This window comes from Mauremys mutica, chromosome 9 (assembly GCF_020497125.1).
Source record: "Mauremys mutica isolate MM-2020 ecotype Southern chromosome 9, ASM2049712v1, whole genome shotgun sequence".
Lineage (NCBI taxonomy): Eukaryota > Metazoa > Chordata > Testudines > Geoemydidae > Mauremys > Mauremys mutica.
Window position 1 is genome coordinate 21,898,330 of NC_059080.1, and position 14,969 is coordinate 21,913,298.

Sequence of the window (14,969 nt, forward strand, 5' to 3'; positions counted from 1 at the left end):
AGTAGAGAAAACATTTATACAAACAAGAAACCACCCACACTAAATAGCGTGTTTTCCAGTTATACAAGTCAGAATGGAAAGAGGCATGTAACACTGTTCCGTTTACAGCTCCAGATAAAAGTAGTCTTGACTCAGTGGCCTGCATGTTATTGACTCTGGATAAATTACAGTAGTTTGTCTCCTATAAGATTTGTTTAAGGCAACTGCTTAGTAACAGTTTTTAGATTTCCTGTTACACTAGCAGTGGCCATATAATCAAATCACTCAACATCTTATCAGCAGGCAGCATGTTATAAACAGAACATAGGCTTCTACAACCATTTTGAAAGCCATAGTAGGAAGCCAATGCTAGTCGATAGGAGTCCAGAGGACATGCTGCAGTGCTTTAAACTGCCTTTTATTTCTGAAACAGAAAGTCTTCCTCTTGAATGAAAAGTTTCTAACTAGCTGGTCTTCAGATAGTCCAACAATTTTATGGTATCCCAAGAAACTATGGAAATGTTCCCATGACTATTACTTTACAGCACTCTGATTAGCACTATATTACAAATGATTTCTGATATACACTCTAATTGTACAAATATACATCTTAACAAGATGAACTTTGTTGTAAACAGTTGCCCTTTTTAGTTGTTTTACATTTTGAAGATTTACAGCCATGCACAGTTTTGTTACTGAAATAAAAAACAAGATCAAATGCCAAGATCACTATCAGTATGTAGAGTAATCCTACCAGAGCTGCATGCACATACTAATAGTCAAGCCAAGGATACAAGGGATTTGCAGAGATGTCAAAATGTCAGATTGTTCTAGATATTATACGTAAAGGTCACAATGTATCTTTTAAAAAAAAATCTATGGGTGGTTTAGAAGACAAGGTACTGTATGAAGACTTTATAAAAACATTTTGCAAAATGCTTTTGTACAAAGATTAATGGTATGGTTAAATCCAACAGTAGTCAGTGGAAACTGTTTTAGTACATACAGCATTTAATTTTCATTAAATGAAAGAAGAGTGTTGAAGTTTAAAATAATTGGTCCTGAAAAGTACCTCTACTGGTCTCATTTGCAATTTAAAAGTTCTCAGTTTCAGGAAGGCCTATGTAGGGTTTGATACACCTCTGCTCCTGTCCAGAAAGGAAAGCCAAGCTACACCTATTGGTCCTTTTGAGAAGGGCTCAACCAGCAAAAAGTGCCAGTGTGAAATTGATTTCTTATGGAAACTGTTGTGGAGAGGCAGAGGGAAAAGAAGTTCCCATTAAAATACAGTTTTCCATGGAATCTAAAGCAGCATTTGAGTCACGCGTACACTTAGAATTCTGGACCAACAGACTAAGATTAAAAGGTGTCTCCTTTTAACATGAGACAACTATGTTAGCATGGCACGCATGAAAGAGAAGAGGTTAGCATACAGGTTAGTTTTGATTTTAAGAGTTGGGCAGAGCCCTTTTCTCTTTAAAGCAGAAGGATTCAAGAGTGGATTTTCTTCTCTTGAGATGTGGTAATCACGGCCACAGAAGTATAATGCATTTAGAAGTGTTAAACTAATACCAAGATATTCAATGCATAATCATTTAAATGATGCAATATTTCTGGTGTATACCATAACTTAACATGTGTAAAAGAGTGGCTTTTTTTGTCCCTAACAGATCTTTTCACCATCAGAGTTCTGTATTTGATGTGCTTATTACAGTGTTTAAGCCGTTTAGATACTATGCAATTATCTCCCTCATATCCTGAAAACAAAGATTTTTATTTTTAAATCAGACTAAAAACAGCTTGCTTTAAAAACTGAAAAATCCACTAATGAAGAAAAAAAAAAGATGTAAAAAGGCTTATACTCATTACCATTTTAGGCACTATACATTCTCTGCCATTCATCTTTTTGTATTACGTATATTGTGATCAAACCCATAACAGGATATTTTCTTGCCCAAACTGCAAATGAGATACTGAGAGTAATACAGTCAGCATAAAACCAGAGCTAGTTTCCTTCTTACTATTTACATTGTTTTTCTCCCCCAGTCTCCACACATTGATCAGTTTGAACACTAAAAACAGCCTGTAGTCAGTTTCACATTCAGGGTTGTATGCTCTACAACAAGGGCTGCTGCATTTCATATTTTCATATTTTTTAAAACTTTGAAAACATTCCTATTTGCATTAGGTTTCCAACAATCTAAAACTGGGTTTTAAGACCACATAGTCTCTAGTACAAACGCTAAAACATGAACCAGAGGAAGCAGAAATATTTTCAGGACACTATACACAAGAGGCCATTAGAAACCTCAGAGATATTTTCCCTTTTTGTAATATATTTCCCCAGAAAAGTTCAGTACTGATGGAACACCTATTTCTTCTTCTTGTTGGGTTTTTTGTTTGTGTGTTTTCACCCAATTTCTCCATCTGAATTTACTGAGATTTAAGGACATCAAGTACTTGGAGAACACCACAGTGAGTCCATGACTCAGCCAGAATTATAACCCAGGGAGATTTCCTTTCCTTTTCTCCAGCCCCTCCCCTCCCTTCTCCAAACAAGATGACAATCCCCAATCATGTTTTTCACCTTTTTAACAAAATCAAAAAGCCCACTGTCATGAGAGGTACTGCTTATTATCACGGTTTAAAGCAAAAATATTTTTAAAAAGTTGCCTATCTGAATGCAAATTACCGAAAGGTATGCCAATAAGAATAGAGACTATGAGCAGTAGGATCATCCCTCTTTGGCTTTACCAGAATGGGAGCTGCTACGTGGTATTTTGTGTATAATGGACCTGATAATGAGAGATGTTGAGCACCTGCAACTGTTACTGAAATTAATGGAATGTTTTTGTTTTGTTTTAAAAGAGGGGGAGAAAATGAGCTTGAATGTCTTCACTGGAAAGGGAATGCAAAGTCAGCAGAGTTTGCATTAATGTTTTAAGATCAGCAATAACATTCTCAATTGGCACTTAGGATGTGCTATGAGGCGATCATTTTTAGCCTTCGTTTTTAACAGAAATACATTGCATTTGTTGTTTCTGCCTTGTTGTTAGGTTTGAGAGAAAGTACATTTCTAGTCAGAACAAAAAGTTATCCCCTTGTTGCAAGACCCACATTGGCAAGATAAAACAAGAAAAGTTCTGGGGTAAATTTAAACATTTCCCTCCTTTCTGGTTTGTAACTCGCAGGATTTTAGGGAAAACTTCACCACTGTCAAATGCAAATACTACAGTAGGTTTTTGTGTGGCTCAAGAACATTAAATCAAATAGGGATAGGATATTCTTAGACATGTTGGAGTAAAGAAAAGCTAGTGACTCAGGTGACCATCTGAGATCCTTGGGAAGTTGGCAGCAGTGACATATGCAAAACAGAGTTTTAAAAACAGTGACCACAAAAGAATCACGTACTACAGTTGCATATTACAATAATAAAAATTACATTGCCGTGGTTGGACATTAAGATGGTCTCAATAAAAAAAGGCACAGTTCCTAACAAATGTGCATAGGAAATGAAAATAATTAATCAGCCTCTGCTACAGTGTAGGATTCCATGCAGAGCATCATTAAACAGCTAAGAAAAGAGTCTTTTCAGCATATCCACATTTTAAGGTGAACTAAAATGGCATTTACATCTTTTCATTGCCAAAACACAAATCACATCTCTCCTACCCCAGTTATAAATACTCTGTGGCTTTTAACCCTCCATATCAAAGTGACCGAAAGCATCTTTATATTCTGAAAACCCAGTAATGGAAGTCATCTTTAACACCTGGTAGGAGAGACCACATTTTCACTGGAAAATGAGGTTTATACTCTCAGTCCAGGTAGCCTTCTAGGCAGCTCTGCATGCACATTCATCTTTTAATCTGTGGTGTTGCAACCCAAACTAAAAGGTAAAATCCCTTCTCTAGATTGTTCAAACACCTCACAAAGAACAGCCCCTCCACACACACACACACACATTAACACTTGGTTGTACATGGTCGAGGCTGCTATGCCTTCACAGGGCACAGATTTTGCATACCTTACTGCCACATTTGAATGGCTCACACAGAGTACACTATAAGCGCTAATCACTGGTGCTGCAGCTTTTCTTTTTTAGCGTCTGATTCTATAACTTCCATGGTGCTGTTAAGGTCAGGAAGGTCATGATGATTAGCAAAGTTCTCTTTGTTCTTTTGGTCCTGATCAGGCATGATGTCGACTTCCTCCACTATGGCACCATTGGTCAACAGAGCAGGTGGTTCACTTTCGTAGTCCTGGGGAGTGTTCAGCATCGGGGTTTTCGAAGACTCAACTGAGGCATTTACAATTTTAGATAAGGAGCAAACTTCATTTGGCAGGGGACCATCTAGGAAGGGCAGCTTCTATACCAGCAGAAAGGAATCAGTAAAAAAGATTAACAAAAGATGACACACCCTGACACCAGGGCCTTATGTTGAACAAATGTTAATAGTCTTGAAAATGCTCTCTCATCCACCAGTTCCTGAGCACTGCATCTCCCAGGTCAATGCCTCTTTTGCAATAAGCACTATAATATTTTATGCATAATCTGTATGCAACATAGCATTTATAAGAGTATCAGGAAAATGGCTTCTCTTAAAACAAAGTGTGTTTGAGGTAGCAAAACTACAATTTTCAGTGTTCATACTAATCTAGCAAAGGACTCAAACACCTCCTCACTAGTCCATTTTTAGGTGTCTAGTCGTGTGCATAGAAAGGAAATCATAAGCAGAGAATTTTGGTAGCAATTAAAAGCCACACTGCTCTTTTCTGCAGGCTGATAGAACAGAGATATCCATGTACAAAGCTACAGATCTTAAAAAGTGGATCTACACTATTTTTGCTGCCTTGTGAATTTGCATCCTCATTTTTCTCTGTAAAACAGGTCAAATTAAAGAAAACACTTCTATATTTAGCAAAATTTTCTTTTGTTACTGGTGAAAGGAGATGGATTAATTATGCTAGAGATTTAAGTGCTTTGTTCTCCAGGGGTGGCACAGCACACACAGCAACAGTGCTAGCTTCTCCCATGTACCTCAACCCTGTTAGGGAGTGACAACTCTACCGGTGAGAGAATGTGACCTATTTACTCTTTGGTCCCTCTGATATGAGGGAGTCGATTGTAATTGGGTTGTAAATGCCAAGTAAACAGATTACCTAGATATAGTCAAACAAGTGTTGGGATTCCATCCTGCGTTGATTTGCACCAGTCACCTAGAGATATATGGCTCCACTATCCTAGTCTCGGGCATATTTGCTCAGATCATCATACAGTTTTGTACACTATCCATGTGCAGGACTCACGTTTTCCAGGTCAGTTGCATTATTCTCTAACTTCATCTTCTGGCTCATGCAGTTGAGGAGATGGTCCAACACGCACTGCTTTGGATGCATCCCTTTGTCAAAGCGGTTATACATTCCACACCAGAACCTCAAGGACAGAAGGAAAGGGAATTAAAAGATCTGCTGTACTTTGTTGGTTGTGACAGGGAGCAATTATTGTTCCTGTTTAAAGAAGAGATTTTTCCACTAGTTCAGGCTCCACATTTACTTAAAAACCTAAAATCCTAGGTTTAATATGTCTAATATGAAGACAAGTTTTCATGAAGCTTTAGAAGGGTTCAATGAAAAGTTCTGAGGATCTATATATGCTTCGCCATGCCCAACATGGTCCAGAGGATAGGCTACCAGATAAGGAGGAGACTCAAGTTTGCTCTGCAGTGGATTTGCACTGTGAGCTTTTCAATTAACGTATGTGCCTTTAACTTTTCCCATCTACACCCTCATTTCCCAAGTACCTTGACTCTGCAGTAACACTTAGCACTTTGAGATTTATAGACTGAAACAGCATTGTGCACTAGTGACTGAGAAACAGGAAGTGAAATTGACCAATTCAGTTGCACAGTAGTGTCCAAGGTAAATAAAGATGGAAAACAGCATACATGATAAAAAATCCATTCCATTTTATAATAATTTCAGCAGCAACAGCATACTTCTGTGTATCAGTAGCACTTTAACACAAGAATATGTCTGTTTTTTTAAAAAATAACTATAAGGAGGCACTGTCTTTAACAATAACGTGTCCACTCTCTCTAAGGAAAGCTCTAAGAGTTGAAGTGACAAGGAATTTGGAAAACTACTCTGCATATATTTTAAATTATTCTTATTTTTTCCTGTAACAAGGAGGAGGCTAGTTGCAGATCAAATATTTAAAATAATAGTATTTGCACGTATTTAGTGGTTACCTGTCAATTTCAAACGGCTTTACTAGTTGGAAAGCATAGTTATTCTCATTTTACAGATGAGGAAATGGAGGCACGCAGAAGTCAAGTGATTCACCCTAGGACGCATGGCAAGGCATTTTAGTTATCACTTCCATTCCTGTGGGAAAAAAGTGTCCCTCCTCCAATAAGTGACTTACTGGAAACTGAAAGGTAGAGTGTTTGGCTTAAGTTCCTTGTAAGCTGTGAATCCCTTATACAGAGGATTCCTGAACTCCTGCTTCTTCTGTAATAGGAAAGGCCACAGGGAATGGGTCTTCTCAAAAATCCTGTCAATTACAAAAAAAAATCTAATCACTAACAGTTACAAACAGTGTTAGTATAATTCTAGCTGCACTGTTCAGGATTTGAGTAGGGCTGCATAGAAGATATTTATCCTTTCTATAGTGCAATTAGTGTGCCTTACAAACACAGACACACACTCCAGTCCAAGCCCTGGGTAGCTGGTAATTTAAATTAGACAATGGATGGAGTAAAGTGAAGGGGAATAAATTGACACCTGCAAGTTACTGTGGAGTTGCTATTTAAAACATGGAGTTTTTGGAATACATTCTTCTCTATACATGAGATTAAGTCTTTCACACTGCAGAGCACGTGCAAGAATTAAGAGAATTTTTCCCTAACCTTGATTACCTTTCCAATTAAATTTTAAAAGAGATTGAAGAGACTTCCAGACCTTTGCCCCATGAACTGCCAACTCACTTCAGAACCTCCCGTTCCCTATAGCAAGTCCCAAGGAAGTTGCCAAACTGACAGGAGTAGACGTGGTCATGGATTTCGAGAAGGAACCGCTCATTGAATTCAAATGCACAGGGAAACTGCTGCATGAGCTGCCAGACACATTCAGTGAACTGAGTGAAGACAGGGGACACTTCCTTTAGGTCACCATCCAGATGGCCACACCTGGAGAGTTAGAAAGAAAGCTACAAGTTGCATCCTAGAACATTCAACAATAAGAGAAACTCTCTGACCATCATGTGACCTGAATATTTACCATCTCTCAAGGAGAGGTGACCCCAGTAAGTCACTCTATATCAGGGGTGATCAAACAGGGGGTCACGAGGTTACTACATCGAGGGTCATGAGCTATCAGGCTCCACCCCAAACCTCGCTTTGCCTCCAGCATTTATAATGGTTTTAAATATATTAAAAAGTGTTTTTAATTTGGGGGGCGGGGGTCACACTCAGAGGCTTGCTGTGTGAAAGGGGTCACCAGTATAAAAGTTTGAGAACCACTGTGTACGGTTTAGGTGCCGAGACAGCCGACACTGAAGAAGAGAGTACTATTGAGGTTATCAGTACTGAGGTTGGAAGGTTCTGGGGCACATAACTCAGGCATTTGGTAGTGAGGGCACCACAGTCCACCAATTTAGTGGGTATCACATGTCCTATCTTGGAGGTTGATACTAGTACACTGGAAGGGTCCTGACAAATGAGTCTGTATTGTGAATCTGATGACTCATGTCTCAGTTTGCTAGGTGCCAAGGATGGCGATCTGTGCCTTGGCTCATCTCTGGAGTGGTCATAGAAGACAAATGGGGCCTCTAGGTACAGGTGGCCCAGGAGCTCAAGGTGCAATCTTGGGTCACCAGGACACTAACAGAGAGAGAGAGAGAGAGAGACTGACCAGATGGCTGAGCCCTAGCTACAGCCCTCCTCTCAGCATCTGAGGAATCTTGTATCAATCTCAAGGAAGAACAGCTTCAGACAGGCTTCCCTTACTCTGAGTGCATTTGGAGAAAGTGTGTCAAATAGAACACTGTTCTGTGAGGTGTCCATCTCCAATGCGGAATAGGCACTGGGAGAACCCATCATTAATAGGCAAAGAGTCACACTAAGGACCGATCTTAAATACTGGTGATTTAGTTTCTGCCATGAAGCTAGTACCACCCCCATCCCTCCATACTAACAAACTTATTTAATTAAAATATATATTTTGCCAATGGGTGACTAGGCATGTAAAAAACTTCACCATCACCAGTGCACAAGGAAAGGGCAGATACTGCATGGGTTCCATCTTGCTGCCATGGGTGGTAAGAAAAAACTGAGGGGTGGTTGGGCCTGTTCCGTACTTTATGCCCTCGGATGGAGGGTGCGTAGAATCTAGGGCACAGGCAGTGGCTTCAACAGACATTGCTGGCCAAAATAATCCAATTTGCACACAAAGACTGGAATCCATATGGACTATCATCCAAAGAACATTATAGCTTAGATGAGGCTCAGAACACCTCATATCATTTTGCAAAATGTTTGCTAGCTAAGGAAGGATTATTTTTCCTTTCAATATATCCAGAAACAAAAGGACCAGAATAAAGGCGGGATCATAACAGTTTAGCAAAGCAGGCAATTCTCCTACTATGGCACTAAATATTCCACACTGCCAGGAAAGCCAGTGGGTTGGAAAGGGACACTGCCTTCAAATCTACAGAAACAAGTAGTGACTTTTGCAAGTTTGCTTGGGGCAAACAAATTGTTCAATACTATTTTTTCCAAGCTAATGGCAACATGGTCTCTTGCTACAGAGAGCAAGCTGAACACATAGAGGGGACAAAATCACAGCCTGAACTCCTTCATTCCATCTACAGTATTGTGCAGCTAGCCAAATTACAAAGGGGAAATTCACCTTCCCATGAAACATTATGCACCAGCCACTACTAAAGGCAGAATAACCATCTCATCCTTTGTTCCTAGGCAATGATGAAATTTCACTCTTTCCTAAGAACTTGACAAAGTGTGCAAAAAGTAATTTAAAATTTATTCTGTCCTTCCTTTATAATACTGGTGAAAGTCACATTTAGTTTCCAGTCTTAGAAAAACAAAAGGTGAAAACAGTGCTTCCCACAAAGGGAATAACTGTGGGATGTGTTTGTTTGGGCTGCAATTCATCTTTGGATAAGTCCTTCTAAGGTAATGTTATGTGGATCTCTAAATGGGCTTTTCTTCCAGTGTCTCTCACACTAAGAAAAAATATTTATTGACTATAGTATTAAACAAGAGTATTTTCATATTGAGACAATCATTAAACAAAGTTCAGTTCAGTACAGAACCTCAGTTCTTCACCATTTAATGTTATAGAATAAGACGACTATTTCTTCCTAGTGTTAGTCTGGACCAAATAAATCTCTATTTCTCATTTGTTAATTAAATTACCATGCAGTGTAAATGGACTATCAATTAGAGAGAGTAACATTTTTATAAACCCATGGAAGGCAAATCTTAAATTGGTTAATACTAGAATTGTGGGCTGAAGTTAAAGCTGCAAATAATCTGTAAACGTTTGTTGGGATTTGCCTCCAACCCTGGTCAACACAGAAGGGCATCAGAGGCCAAAAAACCCTCCAAAACGTGACTGTTTCACACACAGTATCAATGTAATATCAACCCATTGCATGGATGGAGAAATGGAAGCACAGAGGTTAAATAATTTGTTCACCATTTTGTAAATCAATGAAAGAATATAGGAAAACATGCACAAAAGCCAAGAGTTGATGAATCCCTAAGGATTCCAATGGAAAAAGAGTAAATGCACCTTATGCTAGACACATACAGGTGGCAGTTTACCTTCATGCCTTCGCTCCTGTTACACCCTGAGTATAATCTGCTTTTACCTGTGTGAGAACTTGTGGCCCATCGCAATCCATTCCTTTTCTATTAGAACCTTCAGTTTCAAAGAGAGAGAAAGTAAATGAAAAACTACTAAGTTGCTTGGAAAAAAGTGAAATGATGCCTTAATGCCACAGAATTCTCGTAGCTAAGCTTAGTTGATAGTATCTGTCATACCCTGCATATTTATTAATCAAAGGTTGATGAAAATTATAGGATGATTTATGGAATTGGAACTATGCTCCATCACCAGTATTAGACTATTGCTGGGATAGGATGTTATTCTGAATCTTAATAGTCCTGTGAGAATCTTTGTGCTGTCACTTTGTTGGTGATTTTGCTTTATTAACATAAGAATTAATTTCAATAAATACATTACTACCCCCAGGAGACAAGTAAACCCTTTCAAAACATAATCCCACAGACCAGACATCTGGACATTTTTTCTTGAGGTATATGCTAAAACCATCACTGTTTATTCCACTACATAGCTATTTCATTCTGAAGAGACCCCAAAATATCTTGATATTCAGTGCAGCAAACCAGAATTAAGAAAATTTTATTTTTAAGAACATATAAATGGGAATGTAAGAGTATATTATCAAAATTTATTAATTTCTGGCCTTAAATGTAGCTGGATTTACTTAATTGAGATGTTTCTATTTTACCTAAGTATGAACCTGCATAAAACCCTTATCAAAGAAAATGTATGGGAGCAGCTTAGCAACGACATGTACAGCAATGCACTGAATAAATGAATTGGTGCCTTAAAGGCATATCTTTTTAGACGGTATTACATAGTCAGCCAGAAGTCATCATCCAGGGATTTAAAAAGCAGAAGATACCCATAAACTTACATGCAGTATTTCTTTGGCAAACATTATTTTGTTTGTTTAAATAGTTTCAGGATCTTTTTCAGGTATTTATTATATTCACCTAGGAATGACTAGTTTTATGATTTGTAAGGTACACTTTGGATGTTAAAAAAATGTCTTTTATATTATATTAGCACCTGATTCTGATCAGAACCCACTGTCACTGCAATATCGTACTATGTACCAGGCTGATCATGCTGAGGTCTCATGTTCCAATATTATTTATTATTTGTATTAGCATAGCACACAGGAGCCCTAGACCTGGATCAAGACCTTATTATACAGATAAAAGAATGTTGCAGCAGAATTTAGCAGCAAAAAAAAAAAAAAAGTTAGCAATTGACCTGAGGTAACAATCTTCTCAGGGCAGCACACTTGCATCTGTCCAGGAGAAGACAAACAAAAGTTGCACTGTTTTGCATTGCTTTCAGTTTCTTTTCAAGGGGCTAATGAGCAGGAGCCCATCTCTAATGGGTTTGTAACAAATGCAGGCGGGCAGCGATGCACGCACCATGTAAAGTTACATTTTACATTGACAATTTTGCACAAAAAAACAAGGCAACTTGTTAAAAGCAAATGGATGAAATTCACACCTGTGCAGAGGCTTTAAACAGTGATGCATGGGTTTCATGCTGACCCTCTGCACAGGGTGAATTTCACCCAAACAGAGAGTTTACTATAATGGGTCTTAAACCACAAGCTTCCCTCCCAGCCTCTTTGTAAGCCTTCACATCCTATACCAGAGGTGGGCAAACTATGGCCTGCGGGCCACATCCAGCCCACAGGACCATCCTGCCCAGCCCCCGAGCTCCTGGCCCAGGAGGCTAGCCCCAGCCCCGCCCCCACTGTTGCGCCTCCCTAACAGCCTCAGCTCACTTGCTCTGCCACCGGCACAATGCTCTGGGCGGCAGGGCTGTGAGCTCCTGGGACAGCGCAGCTGCAGAGCCCGGCCTGACCTGGTCTCTGTGCTGTGTGGTGGCGGCAGTGGAGTGGCCCGGCTCCAGCTAGGCAGCGTGGGTGTAGTGCCGCCAGCCACCGGTGCTCCAGGCAGCGCAGAGCAGGGGAGGTTGGCTAGAGGGCAGGGAAGTTCAGGGTGGTGGTCAGGGAGTGGGGGAATAGAGGGTTGAATGGGGGCAGGGGTCCCGGGGGGCTGTCAGAAATGAGAGGAGGGGTTGGATGGGGCGGCAGGGGTCCGGGGGTGGTCAGGGGACAGGGGTGTGTGGATGGGACAGGAATCCCAGGGGGGCCGTTCAGGGAACAGGGGGGTTGGAGGGAACGGGGGAGGGATAGCTCAGTGGTTTGAGCATTGGCCTGCTAAACCCAGGGTTGTGAGTTCAATCCCTGAGGGGGCCACTTAGGGATCTGGGGCAAAAATCTGTACTTGGTCCTGCTAGTGAAGGCAGGGGGCTAGACTTGATGACCTTTTGAGATCCCTTCCAGTTCTAGAAGATAGGTACATCTCCAATTATAAAAATAAGTAAAAAAATAAAGTCCTGTGGAGGGGGGGAGCCAGGCCACAACGCCCTCCCCTAACCAGCCCTCCATACAATTTACGAAACCCGATGTGGCCCTCAGGTCAAAAAATTTGCCCACCCCTGTCCTATACGCATGCACATCTTGCTGAGATACCTCATTAGCGGTTCTCTTATGGATGTGCAGGGATATAGAGATTTGAGTCATAAATCATGTACCAGCTTTTTGTACCCATGCTACTCAGAGCAATTATAACTTAATATATAAATAACTTTGCTTCTGTAGGTCACTGACACTCTCAAAAAGTCTGCTGCTGAAAGTGATCTAAAGAGCTTAATCAGGGCTTGTTTACATTCCAAACCACTTCACAAAGTTACAATGCATATTTCATTTTTAAAACCAAAGCATTTCTGTTCTTACCATGAGTCCTTTAAATGTTCTATAAAATGGGTCTAAGAGGAGGCTAGCCAGTGAACAGACTTGAGCTGTACGATCCCACCCATCTGAGCAGTGGACTAAGACACTGGCTTTTTCTTCTTTCACTGCCTGCCAAGACGACAATAAATCAGAACACAATTTAACAGCTTGGTAGTTGTGGTAGCTAAACAATCCCCTTCATCTCCCAAAGTCTGATTTATCTTTAATAGAGTTACCAATCGGTACATTACAGAACAAATACAGAAACATGGCCCTCACCTCTAAAAGTTTTCAATTTAACTTTAAATGTTACCTCCCTCCTGATTGTGTAACAAACAACAAGGAAAAGTCAGGATGAGGAAGGACAGAGATTTCAGCAATATGAACATACAATTACTCAGCATGTATATATTCATATCCATATCATCTATATTTGTATTTGTTGCTGACACTTCTTGTGGTCATTATAGGCGAAGAAATCTTAAAGAAGGATGTAAATGAGGAAAGTTCACACCGTCGCTACTCTGGGACTGGGAATTTTTCCAAGGAAAATTAGGGAACAGAAAAAGATCATCACGCAAAATTCCTCCCATATTTGTGTCTCTCTTCCTTTGGACTGGTAGCAGAAGATGAATACAAAATCATTTCTCTTTTAAAAAAAATCAAGAGAAAGGAATTCACAATGGAGCAACCCAGAGAGGAGAGAATATTTATACAAGGCAATTGATTTCTACCAATCATTTCCTGCATTCCCTTTGAGGTTAATGAAGAACTGTTTGCCGCAGCAAATTTGCTCCTTCTACTTGAGCTGCAGAAAAGTCATGCGCCTTACAATAGCCCATAGAAAAAAGAGGCCTGTGTTAAAAGTTCAAAATTATGCCATCCCTGTAGCATATAGTGACAGAAGATGATAAACGTACTCAGAAAAACCCTCACTTAAAGCACCACAATTTTTGATAAATATTCAAAGTGTTAAGAAAAGTTATGAGTTGTTTGCAATATTAAATTACACATCAGGGCACCTAGGCATCTTTTTTAATTTTTCAGACTGAAGTAAAATAAAATTAATGCGGACAAATGAACAATGTTGCTCGTTAGAATATACTGGATAGGTCACAGTTTCAATCCACGTAGGAAATCACTACATTACAGTCACAGGACACACACAGAGAGACAATTAGGTCTCCCAGTTCTGTCTTTACTATTGCAGGCTCATTTTCTAGTGTTAAGTCCAAGCTAGTGTTAAGTGTCCAAACAATGGGCTTCCCCCACGTCTCTTGGGTTTCTATTGGGGAAAGTTATACCTTAGCAAGAAAGACCCCAGCATCCATTATAGCTTTAATGTGCCGTAACCAGCCTGAGTTCTCCAGGCCAGTAAGGAAGTCACTCATTGAGGGAGATTTTGTTTCACACACTGAAAACAAAAACACAAGAATTAGCTGAGATTTCTCAAATAAAATGCACAGTAACCATGATTTTTTCAACCTCCTCCCCTGAATAACAGTGAGAAAGCTTGGTTGATCCTGAAAGCTAATGTTCTCTGAATATTGAAATACAGGAATCAATTTTCTCTCTTTAAAGAGCTCACACACTATGGATATTGTGGGTGTTTACACACGATTAAAATTCTTTAGCTTGCAGAGGGCTCTAGTATTTAAGCCTGGAGTATCGTTTCCCTCCTCCTTTCACCACTATAATCAAAATCTCATTTCAAAAGCACTCTCTCCAATCAAGGCAGGTGATTAAGGTGTTGTGTGTTTACCCATCCCTTCATTATAGGACATCACCACACATATTCAGACACCACCAGCATATAATCACGATAAGAAACTGACCAGAGAAAGGCGTGGAGTTCTAATTTCTAGAGGTAAATGACTTATCTAACCTTGAAGAGGGCTCAGATAATATGTTGAAAAGCTTATAATGTTATAGTTCAATAGTTCCTCAGCACCTGTGAGAGAGACTATCATTGTCAAGGCCTTCTAACCAAGGGGATAAAAAAGGAATAAACTAGCAGTTATTCTGCTTTTTCACCCACTCCAAAATAAGTCATCCAGCATGGGGTTCTCTAGACTAGAGAAGTACTCTTGCATATGCAAAACCCTCTGTCCTGTCTAACCTAATTTCTCTCCAAGGCCACTATCAAACCATGGATCCTACCAGACCAGCTGACCTGGGCATCAGCTATTTGATCAGTCCATAACATTACATTGCCAACTCAAATATTAACCTCCTATATATTTTGAATGACCATGTTTGTACTATATGCCTCCTGATACTGGGCAATGGGACAAGAGAGAAGGACTTATAGTATCAGCTTCACAACGTTCCCCAG

General features: G+C 39.8%; 1 protein-coding gene and 1 long non-coding RNA gene across 4 annotated transcripts in view; one reads left to right on the forward strand and one right to left on the reverse strand.

Annotated features, from left to right (window-relative positions):
• The window catches only part of LOC123376944, a 50,832-nt gene extending 37,607 nt beyond the window's left edge, over window positions 1–13,225 (forward strand). The window contains exon 3 of the long non-coding RNA XR_006582004.1: window positions 13,105–13,225. This is a non-coding gene — a long non-coding RNA (uncharacterized LOC123376944). The remainder of the gene's footprint in view (window positions 1–13,104) is intronic.
• The window catches only part of LOC123376942 (myotubularin-related protein 8), a 48,446-nt gene that overhangs the window by 15,319 nt on the left and 18,158 nt on the right, over window positions 1–14,969 (reverse strand). For 2 of the 3 annotated variants that reach the window (XM_045029227.1, XR_006582003.1), the window contains exons 8-14: window positions 13,939–14,048; window positions 12,638–12,763; window positions 9,875–9,924; window positions 6,969–7,169; window positions 6,407–6,535; window positions 5,290–5,416; window positions 4,007–4,349 (exon numbers count right to left, since the gene is read on the reverse strand). In XM_045029227.1, the coding sequence (XP_044885162.1) occupies window positions 4,056–4,349; window positions 5,290–5,416; window positions 6,407–6,535; window positions 6,969–7,169; window positions 9,875–9,924; window positions 12,638–12,763; window positions 13,939–14,048 (1,037 nt within the window). In that variant the 3' untranslated portion in view covers window positions 4,007–4,055. Of the gene's footprint in view, window positions 1–1,183; window positions 1,200–4,006; window positions 4,350–5,289; window positions 5,417–6,406; window positions 6,536–6,968; window positions 7,170–9,874; window positions 9,925–12,635; window positions 12,764–13,938; window positions 14,049–14,969 lie in introns of all 3 variants that reach the window. The other variant, XM_045029232.1, reaches the window with a different exon arrangement.